Raw genomic sequence first — 21,281 nt, 5'->3', positions numbered from 1 at the left:
CAAACGACGCGATGAGCTGCTTTAACTTTGCTTGGTAATCGCTGAAAGTAGTACCCTCAGGTAATTTTAAAGAAGCAAAGACGATTGAAGAATGTTAAATGTCCATTACTCATCTGCCTCTCAAATAAACGTAACTTTTCCATGAACGCTTGATCTGGTCGTGCATGTCAGCGAGTAGCTGCCCTTTACGCTGCAATGACAGATTTATATTATTCAGATGCATGGTTATGTCAGCTAGGAACGCCAGGTCTGATATCCATTTTATATCTTTCAGACAACGCATTTCTTTCCCTTTCATTTCGAGAAAAAGGGATATTTCCTCACGAATGGCAAAGAAAACATCGAGAACTTTTCCCCGACTCAGCCAACGAACTGTACTGTGGTAAGATATATCCCCATACTCCGCTTCCATATCTTTCAGGAATCCTTTGATTTGGCGATGATTCATACCGTGACGACGCAAAAAATTCACACACTTCACGACATCTTTCATTACGCCACCTAGCTCTACTGTTTCAGCACACAGTGCCTGTTGGTGAATAAAACAATGAAGAGTCAAAATGTCTTTCCCGAATTCGTCCTCGAGTTTATTTTGCAAACGAGAAGCAAAACCGTGGTGACGCCCGATCATTTGTGGTGCACCTTCTGTCGCTACAGAATGGAGCTTATCCCACTGCAAATTCATACTGTCCACTGATTCACAAACAGCTTAAAAAATCTCACGTCCTGTTGCGGTGTAATCGAGTGGTACCACATCCAAGAGTTCTTCAGTTACTTCCAGCTCCATGTCGACACCACGCACAAAGACTGCAAGCTGAGCACAGTCCGATAAGTCGGTGCTTTCGTCAGGCACTAGTGAAAATGCAACAAAGCTCTCCACCTTTTTCATGAGCTGTGTCTCTAAATCTGCTGCCATGTCCAGAATTCGACGAGACATTGTTTGCTTCGACAGGCAAACCCCTTCAATTGCCAGTACCTCCCTTGGAAACAAACATTCTGCAACTGCTGCCATGCACGATTTTACGAGTGGTCCCACCGAAAACGGCTTGCCACTCGTCCCAATGATGTGAGCGACCCTGTAGCTTGCTCGAAATGCAGATTCAGTAGTGTTTTGTCCACTCTCATTCACCTGAATATTATAAACGCATTACAGAACACAAACTATGTTGCATGTCTTGATACACTCCGTATTACGAAACTGTTTTTAAACTTATGTCTCCTGGTTTGTCGTTCTTAAGCCTGGCTACCAGTTCTCTGCGTGCAACGCCTTCTACCTGTCCGCTGCATGAAGACGTGTATAATGTCGTTGTATATTGTAGCTCTTCCCAGAATTAAATACTTTATGACATACAAGACACTGCGGATGACCATCCCTCTCAATGAATAGAAAAATATCATCCTCCAATATAGGTACAGGGCTCCCGCCCCTAGTCATAGCTGTCATCGAACATGGATTATTGCGTCAGTTGCGGCTGCATGCAGCCAGGGGGCAGTGAGTTCGCTTTCCCCCCTCCACGCGGGATCCGAGCTGCTGCAGTGAGCGCTCCGGCTCCCTGGAGCTCAGTTGGAACAGCCTGCTCCCTCCAGAGTGTCTACATGCAGAAATGCTTCCCAGCACGCTTTCTCTCAGTCCTAGCCTATAGGATAATCTTATAGGACATGGCAGCAATGAACAAATTAGTATTTATCCTATAAAAGCTTGTAGTAGAAATGTGATGCGAACACTTTGCATCTACATGTCACTATGGAACTCCCTATTGCCTTTCACATTAAATAACATTAATATTTTATTTATTTCTATTTGGCTTTCCCAGAAGACAATTCCAACAACAAGTGAAAACTCCAAAAGATGCCATTGAAATTGCCTGTAGGTGAGTAATGCTGAAGGGATCAACTTGACAATTTTACGAATTTGTCGACCCCATTTCAATTGAAACCCAAGCAGACACCAAGGAATTGGATGCATTTTGTTTCATTCAGTGTGTGACCAGTAGTGTCTACTTCTTCTAGTAGCAGGCCATTTCTGATTGCTTTTCCATCTTATAAAATGAGTCTTCAAGGGATGACTTGAACTGGTAGCTGCAACATTAATAAGGGTAAAGTGCTGTGCAATATGGGGCAGACATTTTGACATGTCTGCTTGTGTCTGTGTATATGCGGATGGATATATGTGTGTGTGTGCATGAGTGTATACCTGTCCTTTTTTCCCCCTAAGGTAAGTCTTTCCGCTCCCGGGATTGGAATGACTCCTTACCCTCTCCCTTAAAACCCATATCCTTTTGTCTTTCCCTCTCCTTCCCTCTTTCCTGACGAGGCAGCCGTTGGTTGCGAAAGCTAGAATTTTGTGTGTATGTTTGTGTTTGTTTGTGTGTCTATTGACCTGCCAGCGCTTTTGTTTGGTAAGTCTCATCATCTTTCTTGTTAAATATAATGTGATGAACAGTTTGATGAGATTAGCACTGAACTGAATCTGAAGAGGAGCAAATTCTGTAACAAATTGAAGAAAGTTGACAATGTTAGAAAACACATAGATGGCCAAAAAACAGAAGAGATGGGAAATTATCAGAAATATAATTTTTCATACAGATGGTATACCACTGCATTGGAAGCAGCATTGATCAGCTAAAGGGTCTGCAGACCTGACCATGAAATTTGCTTCATCTCACAGTATGGTATCTTTTTTATTGGTGGGTGTTTGTGAAAGGCTCCACCTATGTGTTCCAATAACACTGGATGAACTATGATGCTACATGGGAACAGCATTGAGTTTCCTAAACTGACATGCTTGCAAGTGCATGGATTAAGTCTATTGTCTGGATGCTTAAATGTGTAGAAAAGGATTTTGATATTTGTGATCAGTGAATGACGAATCTGGTCCTAAACATAGCTGTGAAAAGTACCTTAATGATGTATGTGCACACACACAAAATGTGAGCAACATCAAAATCATATGGTTCCTTTGGAAATAAAGGCTTTGCAGGCATGTATAGAAATAAAAATCTGAGCCCAATTCTGTACCTTTGTAATAAATGAAGTTATAGCCTTGTGAAATCTGATGATTTTATACATCCTGAGGAATTGCTTATACTGGTATAACTTCTTTCAGTGAAATATGATGATCTTAATTTGTCTTCATGGGTTGCACCTATTATTGAATGTTTCAGACTGTTTTTCCGAAAATGAAATTTGCTTTCAACGCTGTTCTGGCTAGAGATATGGTGTGAATGTTATTCATTTGTTCATTCTTGAATTTACACATTGCATTCCATAAATGAAGATGTGGATGGATGTGGGATGAGCCACACTGCAAATCTTAAGGCAGAAGCTCCCACAGGGATTTATCTCTGAAGTGTAGTGACAACAAGCTGTTTGTGACTAGTGCTAATCTACTCGCATGGCTAATTAAGGGAACTGGTAAGAGATTATTTTGTATGTATGTGTATGTACATTTACTACTATGAAAAATATCGTTGTTGCTCCTACTACATTGGTCACCTACTTATTTTACCTAGAATTTCCACATACATCTATACTCCGCTATCCACTTAATGGCACATCAAAAAGGGTACCCCATAACCCTGCTGGTGATTTCCGTTCCCATTCCACTCACAAATATGAGTGAAAAAGACTGTATATGTGCCTGTCAATCAGCCCTGACTTCTCAAATTTCACCTTCATAGTCCTTATGTGCTGTGTATGTTGGAAACAACAAAATCGTTCACCAGTCAGCTTCAAATGGCAGTTCTCTAAATTTTCTCAATAGTGTTTCTAGAAAGAACATCACTTTCCCTCTGGGAATTCTCATTTGAGTTCCTGAAGGATCTCCATTACACTTGTGTGATGTCTGAACCTACCAGTAACAGATGTATCAGCCTGGCACTGAACTGCTTCTCCAACAAAGTATTAATTTGCTATCTTGCTAGCTTGCTCTAGCTTCTCATGCAATTACCTAATAAAATTCCCAATTCCACAATCTTGCTGGCCATTTGCCAGTATCAAAATGGTCAGCCCTATTTTTCTGCATCATTATTAAGCTCTTGCATTTTATGCTCCTGAGACCACAAAGGTTGCATGTCCACTCTAGCTGACAGAGCTAAGATATTTACTGCACAATTGCATGTACTACTCAGCATCACTGTTATGGTCACACATCCTATTTGTAGATTTCTCAGGTGTCTACCACTGTTAAATCTAAGTTACGTATTTTCAAAGTAACAAGTGGGGTACAACATCAGTGATTTCAGTGCCAACCACATGACATGGTATTCCAGACCACACAATCAGCAACACACTGTTCTTCACACTTGCTATGGGAGCAGCACTCCATGCAGTGGACACTATCCCTGAGCCTCTGGCCCTGGTGCCATGGAGACATCTTGTTTGACCTGTGAGATCTTGGGCTGCATATGAAGGCCAGTATGGCCTTTTGTATTTTCATGGTAAGTGGTCACCAACTACAATCCAGCCACTTTGACAACTACAGCTATGCCCTAGGACACCCTACAGATCACTGTTTTAGCCAAACTCCTCATATGCACATCCCTGACTACTATGTGCAGTATTATCATTTCTGTAAAACCCTTCTTGTGGAACAACACTACTACTGTTTCATTTACTGTCCTGTCTACTTGTGATGCCAATGCATCCCTTTCATTTGTTTAAAATGGCATAACATTAGTCCCTGTGACATTTAAGTCTTGGCCTGTTAGCTGTGAATCAGCTACACTCCTTTATATATTCTCTGAGTTGTCCCTGGCATGATAGTTTGGATCCTAGACCTGTATGCTTGTATAATCACCACACATTCCAGTGTCTGAAGAAGCTAACATTTCAGTGCCTGAAAAAATCCTTTACAACTTCAGAAAGTTTGTTTATGAACAATCAGATCAAGAGTGAGCCAGTACCTAACCTTCGCAAATGTGTGTTGAATGTTCCCCAATATTTGTCTAATTTCATTCTTGTGACTTGTTTATCAATGTGAGCTTCTCCTTCCCTTAGCAAGGTCATAAAGCATATTTAAAAAATAATCTTGCTTCTTCAGATCTGCCAGGACTCGAATCATGGCTTCAGCTATATACAATCATTCACTAAAAGCTATAAGAGTTTTTCTATTAATGAAAATTTTATAAGTAATACAACAGGTACCACAGAAGCTGTCACAATATGTACAGGTTGTGGCCAACATATTGGGGCTGATCTAGAACACACAAATTTCATCTCTGTTTTTCAAATCCCAAAAAAATTTTAGGGCAAACTCAAGAATAAGTATGATTCACACAAAAGATAAGAAGAGCCAGTGTTCTTTTGAATTCTATGTATCAGAAGTTGTTGAAAGTAGGAATATTTCTCAAATCACCTACACTACTAGAACTTACACTTCATCTAAATGTGAATTTCGCGGCCATCACAGACAACCATTATACAATGTAGTTGATAACAACAAGGGCTACTGAGAACAGCATTATACCAGCCACTAGTCCCCTTCCACTTCTCTTTAAAACAGTCAGAATGTAAGAGGTGATATGAAAGTCAAGTGCAGAAGTACAAGAATACTCTACAATTACAAACAGCAACAAATTCCAGAAAACTGACAATCAGTGACAATTCCACTGCAATGCATATTTTACTCTACACACTTAACAAAAGACTTACTACTTGAATACATGCAATACATCAGAGATGTAAATACTTACAGAATTCTCTGTTATATTTAATTCAGGATCCTCCTTGATAAAATCAGTGGACAAAGATATTCCCAATGGATCTTCAACAGACTGAAAGAAGAACACAATCTGTGAATTATAACTGCTTGCTATCTTCTGTGTGTATATGACAGCTCTCAATATTCTTTTCTCATTAGTATCACCCAACTTTGCAGAGATTCTTATCAATTGGGAAGAGAGTGTGTCAGAATGCATCCAAATCAGTTCCATTGCCCCGGATTTTGCTATCAGCCATTGGGCAGTACTTATTTGGCATACTTTCACTTTCTATTCCTGTCACATAATCCACTCTGATTTCAGAGGCACTATGGCCTACTCTATCGGATGGTTGTACTCCCATATACAAATTTGATATATGTATGTGGCAACATTTCAAAATTAAACTCAGATAATATAAAGATGCAAATAATCTTCCAACAGTAAACCCATAAACAAGAGGAATTTTTGGTCATTAATCAAATGAATGTGGCATTCCACACATTATCATCAAAATTACCCAAATTTAATGTTATTTACACAGCTTCTTGCCATATCACTATGTATTTTCAGTGCCTGCTCTTTAGGGAACAATGCAAATTTATGTCATGTGTACTGGAGGAAAATCATAAGGAATTCCACAGCAGGATTTCAGTAATGATGTAAATACTACAGTGAATAGTGACTGGGAACTCTAGAATATACATCCATCACATGTCATAGTTCCGAATATGTCACAGCACTGTGACACAGAGATGTAACAAGATTAACAATTACTTCCAAGAGAAAGTCTTCCTCGCTCCGTTGACACCAAATATGTACTTAAGGCATTCATTACATAGAATCACAATAAAAAATTAATGTAAGAGTAATGGTTCATAAAGATATGCTTGTTACAAGTGCTGTTAAAATACTATTCGTAATACCCTACAAATAACACATCTAACTAGAGTTTCTTACTACACTTCCTGCACAATACAGTGCTTGTGTGAAAACTTACATTATGCTCAGATCCAGCAGCCCGGTGTTTCAGTTCGGGGTCTTGCTTTACGCAAACATTAGGGTCGCCAGCCTTTAATGGGTCTTCAAGAAACTGAAAAACCAAGAAACTGACGTATCAGAGCATCTGTCTTGTTCCTACACGGCACTGTCATACAGGGGGAGAGAAGGGGCCGAGACAGGGTGGGGGCGCGGGGGCAGGGAGACAGGGCGCGGGGGCAGGGAGACAGGGTGAGGGTAGAGAAGGGGGAGAAAAGGGGAGTTTCTTATCAATCTATTTACACCAAGTGACATGTGCATAACATATCAAGTCAGCAGTCAGCAAAATCTTACAAGACCATATCTTGGGCATTGGGCAATGGCAAAAGCAAAATTAGATTCGACATTCATCATAATGATGATGCTATGACATATTAGAAAGTAACTTTTTATTCCAACACTGGACCATGTTACAACTGGCATGAGAGAGCGTTTTGCTGAAGAAAATATTTATCATTTTAAATTCAACATCCTTTTTCCATCACAATTACTGGAATATGATGCTAATGATCTTGCGCACAAACTAAATCAGTGCTTAACCTAACTACTGTATTTTGAAGACGACTCACACTGTGTGATTAAAAAAGAGACTAATGGGACAGTCTCTTCAATACAAGCAACGAGCATAAATGCCCTTAATGATTGTGTTTTTGTTATGCAAGCATTGTCTCTCTATCCTATATCTGACTATCCTACTTTGCACACGCTGTACAAAATATTTGTCTACCTGCATCTATTGCTGCAGTAAAAGTTTTTCAACACTGCGGTGTACAAAGACATGGCTGAGGTCAACAGTGAAGGAGGATCAACTTAATGGCTTAGCTCTGTTGGACACTCACCCTGAGATTGCTTGCCGTGCTGACAATGTAATTAACCAATTTGTCAGGAAGAGTAGGTGCATAGAATTCATCATTTAAAGTACAGAACCACAACTCTAACTTTTTTATATCATGTATATGTGTATAATCAGTTTAAATAAAACTTTCTTACATTTTCCATACGACTTGATTAGCTTTTATTACAGTAAAAGTAAAGGTAGCTCAAGATATCTTTAGTGAGCCCTCCTTGAGGTTTTTCTGTATATGCCACTGTCTCATATGAGATATGGTGTAAGTTCTATTGGCCAGCTGTGAACTGAGGCTCTTGTGCAACAACAAAATCTGTTGGTTGGGCTCAGAGGACACCCTAGGCTCACTTTTTGGCTGTTGACTGAAGAGGCAATGAACATTTGTAAGTGAGGCAAGAGAACATCTTTTAATTTGTACAGTCAAACTGTGGATGAACTACTATCACCCAATTTTGAGCAGAGTTTAAGACTCAGATCAGACCTTTCATTAGTTTTGTGACCTCCACTACATATTCTCTGGAAAATGGTAGGGTCCCTATGTAGTAACAATGAGTAAGTTTCAGAGATGTAATCTCACATTTACAAAACTGTAATGCATAGATTCGTGCAGTCTATTACAGAGTTGTCTTTTGTTTGTTTTGAATGGCCAGCAACTGCTTGTCTCAGAGGCTCAAACTGCAGTATGTGACACCAGCAGAGCACAGTAGGGGATGCATAATTACCTACTGAAAGGTAAGCATATTTTATTCAAACCAGTAGAAAATACAAGGTATCGGTAGTCAATCACTTAATGCTCCCAGTATGCACTGTTGCCCCTTTCAGATGCATTGATGAAGCTGCACAATGAGCGAGTGTTGACCATAATGGCACAGGGAGAGGAGGAATATCACAATGCCTGAATGTTTCTCCCCATTGTTGTGGGTTGATCCCAGCAAGCAAAATTATACCATATTGTGAAAACTGTTTTTACCAAGAAATGGTCACAAACAGGGAATGCTGATATTACACATTCACATCCACAATGCTGGACAAATGATTGCAGTAAGGAAAACATGTTCAGATTGTTGGAACATGATGTGATGATACGTCTACATATTCGAAAGAATGGACACCACATATGTAATTAAGGTGATGTCAGCCAATGATCCTTTCAGTGTAGGTGCACACCACACTACCTCTTACAGGAACCAGTGAGACACCATGTGTAAGGAGGATCATGAGCATGAGCATGAGCACTGCATCAGTGATGAGTAAGTTCAGAATTTGGGTCTGACAGGAAGCATGCTAGAGCAGACCATGCAGATGTGATGACCACTGTGTCCAGATGGCATAGTGGTCACTGCAACTGCCCAGTCCACATGAGACTTGGGTTCAATTCCTGGTCCAGCACAAATTTTCAACTCTCCCCATTGATGTAAATTAATGCCCACAGACAACTAATCCTTTGTCCCTGAGTCATTGTGGCTGCAGGATAAAAATGCTGTCTGGCCCCTTGGACATGTCCAAAAGGACAGACAACACATGCATATTTGACATGTTGAGATTAGATATGAATAAAAATTTATTTTGCAGTGATAATGATTCCTTCCACTTATGTTTAACCAAAAATATGTAACTTTACCTCAGGCTAACTTTCATGACCTCCTTTAGTCAACAATCCCTGCTCCTTGAATGTAGCATTATTGAGCAGCCAAATTCTGCCTGAAATAACACCCATCGCACTCAAAATCAATTAGCATGTATGATATTAGGTTACCGTTACTTGAAACAAAGGTGAAGCCCGTACATTATTTAACTGCTAACAATATCCTGATTTAATCAGGGTTGTTTCAGAATCAGGTTACATATGAAGGGCTTATTTCAATAGTGGTACAAGTCCATTTTTGTTCATCTTGAGATACAGAGTCCTAAAGTTAAATGAGTGCTGAAAAATCTGCAGTTGAGATACCACAAATATATTCAAGCATATGGCTTCTTGCTAGACACGAACCTTTCTTTCTCTTTGTTTGGATCATTAATTTCAGAAGCATTATAGGCAGAAAAGTGGAGGTAATGGACTTGTACCACTATTGAAATAAGCCCTTCATATGTCGCACTCTCTCTCTCTCTCTCTCTCTCTCTCTCTCTCTCTCTCTCTCTCTCTCTCGCTCTTGTTTTATGATTACATTCCTTCCATGCTTTTGTAGTAAAGAGGTGCAATCCCATATTTTAGTAACTTTAAAGTGTATTCGTGGTCTGTTGCACAGATATTAATTTTTTTGAATGAAAAGCTACACAGTGCAATAATGCATTAGCCTCCACTGGTGAAACATCAGAACAATAGCAAGCTACATATATAGCTTCCTCTGTGTGTTTTACTGTTAATTCTTGAATAGTAGTACTGGAATGGATATAATGTATGCACACTGTGTGCGCAGATGGAGGAGCTGGCCTCAGTTCACCAACAGCTGAAGATGCGTTTTGCCATATTCAGCAGCATTCACGCTGCTGCCTATTGTAGTACTGGGGGCCAAGAATCTGGCTCATTACATAGGATGCTTAAGGTGCCACCAATTTTGCCCACTGGCTCTGTTGTCAAGACACCCTGTGGTGTACCCAATGTGGCTGAGTTGTCCTCACCAAATGGTGAGGGATGGGCTGTAACAGTTAGCACTGTTCAAGGCAGAGAGTGATGTGGAGGCTGCCTCACCCACTGACCCTGTGAGTGGACTGGCAGCTGTTCATTCATCAGGGTCCAGACAGGCCCAAGTGGAGAGAAGTTTTCTAGTTAATCAGGACCTCCAACGTCAATCGCATTATGGAGCTCCTTACGGAAATGGCATCCAGGACTGGAAATGAATCCTACGTGTACCGAATATGTCTGCCATGGAGCCTCATCTGAGATGTGGAAAATGTCCTGCCTGTGGCTACGAAACACACAGTGTGTGGCTGTCTACAAGTTGTGGCTGATGTTGGCGCCAATGATACCCATTGTTTGGGTTCTGAGGCCACCTTCAGTTTATATTGAGAGGTAGCACAAATGGCGAAGAGCCCCTGTGTCACACATGAGTACATGCAGCACACACAGTTTGTATCAGCATTCCCAGAATTAATTCAAGTGCTTTGGTTTGGCGTGAGTGGAGGGTCTCAACCAAAGGCTTCATCGCTTCTCTGACTGCCCAAACTGCAGACTGCTGGAAATGCCGTATGAGGTGGAGAATTGTAGAAATACTTGATGGGTCAGTGGTGCACTACACACAGCAAGCGTTTTTTAGGCTAGGCAGTTGTTTGAGGTCCTCTGATGAATGCACGCTAGTCAGACTGCATACAAAGTAAAGACCATACTACCATCAACATGTTAACAGTAAATTCTTAATGTATTTGTAGTTCCTGAATGTAATGCCCTCCAAGAAAGTTCTCATGTTCAAAATACGTTTGGACCAAAGCTGGCCGAAACATTGAGCAGAAACCCTTGAAATATTTAGCAAGCCATGGAATGTACACTGAAGAGACAGATGACACACCTGTGGGATGGTAGCATCAGAAGAGTGGAGGGGAGACGAAGGGCAAGAATGAATATGGGTGAAATTTGTGCAATAAATGAAAGCGCATGCTATTGGTGGTAAACCCCAAACAGTAGTGAAAGTAGGATTCTCAGACTCAATAATAGGCTTATACTGCCAACATATATAACTATACTTAAAATACTTTTTGCCACAAATAAGTAGGCAGTTATGCAAACATTCATTTTCGTTCCATATGTTTTGTGGATTAGCTATGACTGTTGGACACCATCACAAGAGAAGGTACTTGTATAGTTTACAATGTGGTAATGACAGGTACATCGCACCTATCCATTTGTACCATTCAGTTCTAATGTATCTTACTGTTTTCACGTAATTTAAGGCATAAAGTAATGACTAACTGCATAGCAGAAGTACTAAGTCATTGAAAGGCACATCAACTTTGCTAGCTTTCCCACAGATACTGCTTCAGAACTATGGTCTCATTTTACAGGCTGACTACATTGTGGCAGCACTGTGGAGAAGCAGACTAAACAGTTTCACATGACCAGTAATTATGTGATCCATTTCCATTCTTGCAGATGAATTTTTTTTTTTTTTCAAGAGCCATCATACAGCATCACAAATACATTCAAGAAGATTTTTGCACCAACTAGGTATGTCTGTAGTTTTGCACGTATTTCCTGTGACTTTTCTTACAAACTGGAATGACCTTTGCCTGTTTCTATACATGTGCAAACCACTGTTCCATAAATGAACAATTCAGATGGCAGAAAGGTGTCAGTTCAGCACCGTTTTTTGTGTAACTGAATCTGCTAACTACACTTTATGGTCATGTGACATCTGGTGTGTTCATCATCTACTTTTGGAGTGCATTCCATATCGAATTATAAGGATTATAGCTCTGGACTTTACTGCTAAATGCTTCTGCCTTTTTCTAGTACTTGGTGGCTCAATGGGTAATTGTGACACTACAAATCCAAAGGTCCTTGATCATTGAACAGCAGGTACTTTGTAACTAGTTGGGTAAATCAGTTCAGATGTGGAAAGAGGGTAACAGCACATGGTAGTCAGTAGGACTGTGTGTAGTAGAGAACTCCGGTGTTTAAAACCTCCAGGCTGATGACAGCTTTATCTCTAGTTTATATTTATGTTTACCTTTCTGTCATGTATTCTCTTCATGACACAAGCAGATGATTGATCCTTGGCTCTGTCACATACGCCAGTTAACAACTTATTAGCCTTACAAACGGGCTTTCCAAACTTAGAAAGCTTGAGAATGCATTTCACATGGAATCTGCAGCTTGATTATCTTCTTTCTGGCTGCTGTGCATGTATGTTTGCATTAAAACTGTGCAAGCCACCAAACGGTGCATCGTGGATGGCATCTATTACCACAGCAACAACAATTACTACTACTAGGCACTTCTATGGTGTTCTATATGTAGTGTCCCTTACAAATGAACCACAGTTTTCCAAATACAAAAAAAGTTGATCATTCCCCATCCTACTACCATCCTTATGTGCTTGTTCCACTTCATATCACTTTGCCATGTTATGGTTCAAATGGCTCTGAGCACTATGGGACTTAACTTCTGAGGTCATCAGTCCCCTAGAACTTAGAGCTACTTAAACCTAACTAACCTAAGGACATCACACACATCTATGCCCAATGCAGGATTCGAACCTGCAACTGTAGCGGACGCACGGTTCCAGACTGTAGCGCCCAGAACCGCTCGGCGATTCCGGCCGGCCTCTGCAATGTTATACCTAAACATTTTATTGACCAGACTGTCAATCTGTAGAGTACTGATGTTGTATACAACATTATGAGATTGTTTTTCCTACTCATCGGCAGTTACTTGAATATTTCTGCTTCTGCCATTCATCACACCACATAAAAAGTTTGTCCAAGTCATTTTGTATCCGTAGTCACTTAGTGATGATCCTTCCCCACACACAATGCCATTAGCAAACAGGCACAGAATGCTGCTCATCAGATCATTTCATATATATGGCACCATTCTCTGTGGCACTATTGATGATACTCTTGTCTCTGAAAAAAACAGTTGCTGTTGAGATCAAAGTACTGGCCTCTGTTACTCGAGAGGTCTTTGCACCATTCATGTATCGGGGAACCTATTCCATATGCTCATACCTCTATTTACAGTATGCAGTGGTGCACTGTTCAAATGCTTTCTGCAAATATAGGACTGTGGAATCTAGCCTGTTGCCCATCATCCATGGTTCACAGTATGTAATTTGATAGAAGACCAAGATGAGTATTGAACAAAATCAATGCTGATTTGGGAATAAAAACTTTTCTGTCTTAAAGAAATTAATTACATTTGAACTGAGGATATGTTCAGGAACTCTGGAGCAAGTAAGTGTTATGATCTTGGTCTGCAATTTTGCAGGTACATTCTTTTACCACTCTTACATACAAAAGCCACCTGAACTTTTTCCCAGCTACCTGGGTTTTTGCACTAGGTGAGAGATTTGCAATAAATGCAAGCTAAGTAAGAGGCCAATGCTGTAGAGTACTCTCTGGACAAATCATTTGTGATTCCGTTTGGACATGGCAACTATTTTGTTTTCATCTCTTCCAGTTGCTTCTCTACTCCAGGGATCCTATTACTATGTTCCTGATACAGAAGTCAGTGTGACAGTGAAACAACAATATGTTGGTATGATCCTCCTGCACAAACTTGATAACTAAATACAGAGAGGGGTTAGTGACCACCTTCTGCTTTCCTCCAAAGCCACACCAGACTGGCCAATGACTGCCTGGATAGAAGTCACTGACCAGAAATGTCTCATGTTCTCTGTAAAATCTGTTGCTCATGTATGATGATGGTAGTTGTATGCTTCACACATAGATCTTTTTACAGACAGAAGAATTTCCATTAGCACTTGCCTGTCACCAGTGTGCATACTTTTTGAACTGAGTGGACAACAGTCTGCTTCCTCAGATTTTCACTCTGCAGCAGAGTGTGCGCTGATATAAAACTTCCTCGCAGATTAAAACTGTGTGCCGGACCTAGACTCGAACTCAGGACCTTCGCCTTTCGCGGGCAAGTGCTCTACCATCTGAACTACCCAAGCACCACTCACGCCCCGTCCTCACAGCTTTACTTCTGCCAGTACTTCGTCTCCTACCTTCCAAGCTTTACAGAAGCTCTCCTGCGAACCTTGCAGAAGTAAAGCTGCAAGGACAGGGCGTGAGTCGTGCTTGGGTAGCTCAGATGGTAGAGTACTTGCCCGTGAAAGGCAAAGGTCCCGAGTTCAAGTCTCAGTCTGGCACACAATTTTTAATCTTACCACTGTTGCTGTGCTGGCATCATGATCACTAGCCCCTCTCTGTACTAATACCATCTGTAAGGACAAGACTTTTTATAGTTGCAGTATTTCAACTATTTCAATTTTGTGTGGGCAATTAAACTAGCAGCTTACGACAGCTTTCAGAATACTGTTCTGAAGTACTTCACAAGACTGCCTGTCCATACCACTTGCAATGTATGCACAGACATCTTGGTCTGTACTCAGTAGGTTAGGATCACCTACTTTTTCTGCACTACTTTGTGTAGAATTTTCTTGAATATTTCTGTAACTGTCACAGCAGTATCACATGGCGAATAAAAACATCCAATGCTGGAGTTCACATACACGGAACCATTAAGGGAACTACTCATTAAAACAGGAAATCATAGCTTGAGTCTTGGGGACTTGGTACCAATTTTCATATAACTTCATCAATGCTATCTCATTTAATTTTTATTTGTACTTATAATGTAAAGAAGCAATTCTACAAACTCACAAGCTGAACTACTTCACCTGCTCAAAGATAATGTTTAAATCCATATGGGTAAAGTGTAACAAAATATTCTATTTTACCGGTCTCCTCATTTCCAACCTGGAGCATACTGTAATACTGTCACCCTTGTTATCTTTACCCTAAAGTAAAAACAGGACTGCTAAAGTGAATACACACACAATTGATTACCATCTCATTATTTTCACCACAGCTCAACAAGATTACTTCCATGTAGTCATATAAATCCTAAAATTACCTCTTTATTCACACCCTCCTCCAACTCTTCTTTTACATTCATGCTGCATGGATAATCTTGCGCCTGTGGCAAAAATAACAAACTGTAATAAGTACTTTTAAGCAGTCACAGTCCTCCCATATTATATAAAATGTATTACACAGATAAACTCCAACCATCACACTACTTTATAACTAAATAGTAGTTCTACATCTACATTTATACTCCGCAAGCCACCCAACGGTGTGTGGCGGAGGGCACTTTACGTGCCACTGTCATTATCTCCCTTTCCTGTTCCAGTCGCGTATGGTTCGCGGGAAGAACGACTGTCTGAAAGCCTCTGTGCGCGCTCTAATCTCTCTAATTTTACATTCGTGATCTCCTCGGGAGGTATAAGTAGGGGGAAGCAATATATTCGATACCTCATCCAGAAACGCACCCTCTCGAAACCTGGCGAGCAAGCTACACCGCGATGCAGAGCGCCTCTCTTGCAGAGTCTGCCACTTGAGTTTGTTAAACATCTCCGTAACGCTATCACGGTTACCAAATAACCCTGTGACGAAACGCGCCGCTCTTCTTTGGATCTTCTCTATCTCCTCCGTCAACCCGATCTGGTACGGATCCCACACTGATGAGCAATACTCAAGTATAGGTCGAACGAGTGTTTTGTAAGCCACCTCCTTTGTTGATGGACTACATTTTCTAAGGACTCTCCCAATGAATCTCAACCTGGTACCCGCCTTACCAACAATTAATTTTATATGATCATTCCACTTCAAATCGTTCCGCACGCATACTCCCAGATATTTTACAGAAGTAACTGCTACCAGTGTTTGTTCCGCTATCATATAATCATACAATAAAGGATCCTTCTTTCTATGTATTCGCAATACATTACATTTGTCTGTGTTAAGGGTCAGTTGCCACTCCCTGCACCAAGTGCCTATCCGCTGCAGATCTTCCTGCATTTCGCTACAATTTTCTAATGCTGCAACTTCTCTGTATACTACAGCATCATCCGCGAAAAGCCGCATGGAACTTCCGACACTATCTACTAGGTCATTTATATATATTGTGAAAAGCAATGGTCCCATAACACTCCCCTGTGGCACGCCAGAGGCTACTAACAGTTATTGTTAACTGTTCTCTTTTGAGTTTAAAATTCTCAGTGATGAGTTAACTATGGTATAGTTCACTGGGAGGCAGCAAAAAACTGTAAGACTGATTAATGACAATGCCTTTGAAAATTCATTATGATCTTTCATTTCAGCCTTCTCCCTATGCTATTGTTTTCAATCATATTTTCTAGCTTCATTATCTACATATGCATATAATGGCAGTGTATTGAAGTAAAATAGCACAGCTATTACCTGAAACAATGACTTCAATGTTGTTCATAAAATCGATGTTGTTCATATCAAATTACAATACAGTTTACACCAACTGTGTGGGGGAGAAGAAACTGGACTGTCAAGTGCCACATCACTCATACTACTTTTATGATTAGAATAATAAAATGTCTAGAACAGTTACATCAAAACTTTGTTGCACTGAATGCTTATTTATGATAAAATTATTAAATGCACACACCCTACGTTGGCACACTACTTAATATTATTCTAACTTCATGAATTCCTTTTGGTGGGACAAGCTTGTTTCTAACAGAACAAAAAGAGAGAGTAGGCTACAGGCTACATCAGTCCTATTCTATGGATCTGAACTATGGGTTTACTTGCTGATCTCAAAAGAAGACAAAGTTCTGGAAAGATTATTTATGGAACAGCACCAGCATATCAAGACTGAAAAACCGACAATGTCAAAGGAAGTGCTGGAATGGGAACAAATGAAACAGTGATAGCATAGGAATAAAATCATTAAACTGATATTGGGATCTGTTGAGGATGTTAGATAATTAGCAGCCAAAGAATAATTTTTTATTGGAAATCATCTTACTGATAGAAACAAAGTAGACCACTTAACTTTCAGAAAGAGTATATCGACAAAATAATGAAGCAAAATGGTGTACGCAAAGAAGATGCCTTGAAGAGAGATGCTGGGCAAAAGATAGAAAGAATACAGCAACATGTTATTAATTGACCTTTGTATTAATTAACTGCCTACAATAATACTAATATACTAGTACAAATAATGATCATTATGATTTTATTATTATTACTATCTGAGGCATGGCGGGCTACCTCTTTGAATTCCCATCCTGCACCTGGTGATGTCACTTCTTTGGCTTGGAGCTCAGTGCACCATGGGGCACAATAAGAGCCACGCAGGGTACATCGACAGTATTTGCCATTCAACCACAATTGACAGAATTGAGTGACTAGTAGCCCTTCAAAAGTTCTATCAAGTTATTAATTGCAGGCACAGGTGTTAACAAAAGACAGTACATTGGTGTGGTCTTGGCTATCTGTATTTGCTATTTGTTCTTCTCTGTGGAAGTCACATAATCCAACAAGCTGTCTCATCTGAAAAACTGCCCGATTTCAGTTGTGTTGCATGACTTAATACCTTGTGGCATTGCCTTGGAAGGAGTTAGGGTAGTGTCTAGCATCTAGACAAGCTTGTTATTGGTATTCAATTCCCCATGTTTAGCAGTGGATTCGATGATTTGGTAATCCTGAATACTGTTTTAAGTGTGACCGTGTTTAGCCTTAGACTGAGTTTTTGATGAGAATCATCTGACAAGTCCATTGATCTACCCAACTATCGTGGCCGTGCAGTTGTATTAAGTGAGAATGACAGTGGAATTTAGATGCTCCTTAGTCTGCTCCAGTTTTCTACTGTTGTGGCACACTTTGATTGTTTTGCACTTGGACTCAGGGCATGCTTATCATGCTGTGGCTGTTAACATTGCCTCTGTATATCAGCCTCAGGGAATTCACCACTGCCAGCTACCGATAGGCTGCCTTCACTCAAGTTGCATAAATCACTATTCGAAATTTGTACTAAAATTTTGTACATTTTGATTTTTGGGGGTTTGTTGGGTCGAGTGCCTTTGTTGTACATACTGTCGAGCACTGTTAGAATGGTCACATGCTGATCATCTCTATGTGAATCACACGTCACATTCAGATGTCATCCAGACTTGTGAAAATATAGCCTGTTGGTAAGTAACAGGCACATTTGACGCTCAGAGACTGGAACAAGCAAAAGTGTGTAAAACCATCAAGTGTTACTGAGCTCTGAATGTTTTTCGTGTTCGTTCACTGGCCATTTGTGAGCTGGAGAGTGAAAGAAATTTATTCCGTCTCAGGGTGAGTTACTGCTTACCAGATTTAATTGTTCAAGTGTTTGTTATTTTAAAGTTGACATGGAGTGAGCTTTTCTCACCTGTTGTTTATTTACTGCTACAAGTAGGTTCTGACTACTAATTACTGGTTTTCCTTTTTAAAGGGTGTTCTTGAGCTGCTATGCATGCACATTCACATACTGAATCACTTAGGGATTTTCTACAGTATGCCTTAGAATTTTCACTGTGTCTGAAGCCAGTTATATCGATCTGTGCATGCTCATTCTCTTGTTAATTACTTAAATGCTCACTGGTGCAAGATTTAGAGAGACTTGCTCTGTCTGTCTGCCTGAAGGTAGCTCTAGAAATCAGTGCACCTGTTTACTTTATTAAATTATCTAGATGCACTTTGAGGTATATTTTAAGAATTTCCTTTTTCTAAGGGTCCCGAGGCAGCTATAAATTGCTCTGTCTTCCAGTATAGCTATTCAGTTTTAACCTTTGAGATGAGTTATGCTTCTGTGTTGTATTAAAGAGCCATCTGTTTCCAGATAATTATTTGTTCATTTGTTGAAGCATTTTCTCATTTGCGGTTTGTGAAGACGGAAATTTTGAATCTAAAATCTAAGAACTGGTGTCAGACAGCTTTAGTCGTTAACTATTGCCTTATTTAAATTGTCACTAAACTAAGGTGTGTAATGTCTTAAATTTGAAAGTTCGGAGTGTTGCTTGTAATCCTGCTAATGTATCTGACTTTAGTTATTTTTCTTAAATAAAAACATTTTAATAAACAATGGAGACTTATGTGAACCACAATCCATCCAGTTCTTCCACTTAATTTCCCATTTTACTGCTGGATGTTTGGTTGGTAACAGAGTATGGTTATTTTCCTGGAAGTAAAGGGGGAAGGTGTCATACTGTCATTCACCACGAGGTGTGTGTTTGCAGGTATCCACTGCGGAACATGGGGTCCCACAACTGTCCCAGTTTGTCCTCATTGAAAAATCAACAGTTTATCTACGAATTAAAAGTTTGTCAGCTTCCATTTAAGGGCGGTTGCCCAACTTGTGGACGACCCCTTGGTGACTAGTACCAACTGCACCATGGAGGTATATGTTGCACTAGCTGCCTGAGCTCCGGCCATGACAATCTTGTGTCAGAATATAGTGCGTTTAGAAAGTAGTCAGCCCCATCATAAGCAAATACATATAATTCAGGCACAATTGATCCATTGGGATAATCACTTGTGCGGTACTGCACAACGTAATCTCTATTCTGAGCAGATTACATTAGTTCTGCAGTTAGAGGGACAGCTGCCTTTATTTAGACAAATTAAGAGCAATAGATGGTGAACAAGATTCTCCCACCGACATATAACTGCTGGAAGTAGTAGGAATGCTATGGACACCTTTAAGGACCTCAGGAGAATTCATTTGGGAAATTACCATACCAAATATTGTTACTGCTGCAAGCTATAATGGAACTTTCAATGTAGAATTTAAAGACAGGTAAAATCCATCATATGGATCATAGTCAAATTTATGTTTCATGCTGACACTTTGGCCATCACTGACAATGTTGTTGTTCAGATGCTGTACCCCCTGTGTTAAGCCATGTTTTCAATCGAATTTTACATGAAAGTGCAACATCAAGGGAGTTGTAAAAATCAATTATTGGCCCGAAATTGTCACCTCATATTAAGAGGCTACTCAGGCATAAACATTTTTGGCTATTGCAGTTTCCTCATGAACCTTTTCCTAGGTTCATAGATGAACGCATATGACCATTCCATACCTGGAATTTCAAGTCACAGAGATACAAATACTCAATAATATATTACAGAAAATGCGGCCACAGGACTGTTCATGGATTACCTTCGCTAATAAATGCACATCTTTTACTGGATTAGAGGCTTTGGTGGCCGCTATTGAAGTCTGAGTTTCGCAGACCAGCAGTGATGGGGGTTTAAGTGTCATTATCAGGATGGGGATTGAGATTCCAAGCAATTTAAAAGGGGACCACCCATAAGGAAAAAGTGTAGGATGTGTTTCCAGTGTAACAAAGAGGGGCATTTTGTATGGCGATGTCTGGTTACATGGAAGGAGAATCAAACAGCCGACATCACACAGAATGGAAGAGGCACGGTAGTGTTCTACTGCCTAAGGGCTGGATCTGTGCCAAGTCCAAGGTACGGGAACCCCTGCCTTATTTTTGGGTACAACTTAACCAGGAACGAATGTGCGCCCTCCTCAACTCCGGTAGTTCAGTTTCTCGTTTACATTATCTGTGGCATTTGAAGTTCTGCCATACCTGTGAATTGCCTTGTTTGCATCCGTCCTCCCAATGTTGAGCTCTCACTGGGCACATGTTGCCTCTGGTTGGCAAAACTGAGTATTGGAAAATTTTCTTGGCCTGTGAAGTGGATAGTAACTAAAAATCTTTCAGAGAACTTAATTTTGCAGTGTGTTTTTGTAAGTGGTAGTGGGTTTGTGCTAGTTTGTCAGGACAGGGTTGTTTATTTTAAATTTAACCCAGCTGAAACATTCACATTGTGCTCCTGTCAGGTTGCCACAGGAATTCATAGTGCGTTACCGCAATGTATGCCATTTCAGCTCAGTCACCTTCATCCAGTAGAGGTGATGCTGGTACTGGAAGTTTTTGATCGGTTACCACAGATGTTAACTAACAGATTGGACATCATCGATAAAATCCAGTACAAGATTTGCCTTACAAATGACATTCCAGAGAGGTTTTCTCCATCAAGGATGATATGTATATGTACTTTGATTAATAACGTGTTGTTCACTGCGGTCATCAGGCTCTCAACTTCAGCCTATGCTTCTGCCATATTCTCAGTATCTATGGGCAGCAGTGGAGTGTTTCATCCTGTTGTGGGTTATT

At 40.3% G+C, this 21,281-nt stretch overlaps 1 protein-coding gene across 1 annotated transcript in view; it reads right to left on the bottom strand.

Moving 5' to 3' along the window:
* Window positions 1–21,281, bottom strand: part of LOC126108386 (zinc finger protein 431-like) — a 176,367-nt gene that overhangs the window by 139,273 nt on the left and 15,813 nt on the right. The window contains exons 3-5 of the mRNA XM_049913598.1: window positions 15,158–15,220; window positions 6,700–6,792; window positions 5,694–5,774 (exon numbers count right to left, since the gene is read on the bottom strand). Coding sequence (XP_049769555.1) covers window positions 5,694–5,774; window positions 6,700–6,792; window positions 15,158–15,220 — 237 coding nt within the window. The remainder of the gene's footprint in view (window positions 1–5,693; window positions 5,775–6,699; window positions 6,793–15,157; window positions 15,221–21,281) is intronic.

Source organism: Schistocerca cancellata, chromosome 11 (assembly GCF_023864275.1).
Source record: "Schistocerca cancellata isolate TAMUIC-IGC-003103 chromosome 11, iqSchCanc2.1, whole genome shotgun sequence".
Lineage (NCBI taxonomy): Eukaryota > Metazoa > Arthropoda > Insecta > Orthoptera > Acrididae > Schistocerca > Schistocerca cancellata.
The sequence above is the reverse complement of the archived record's forward strand: the minus strand, read 5'-3'. Positions and strand labels throughout refer to the sequence as shown.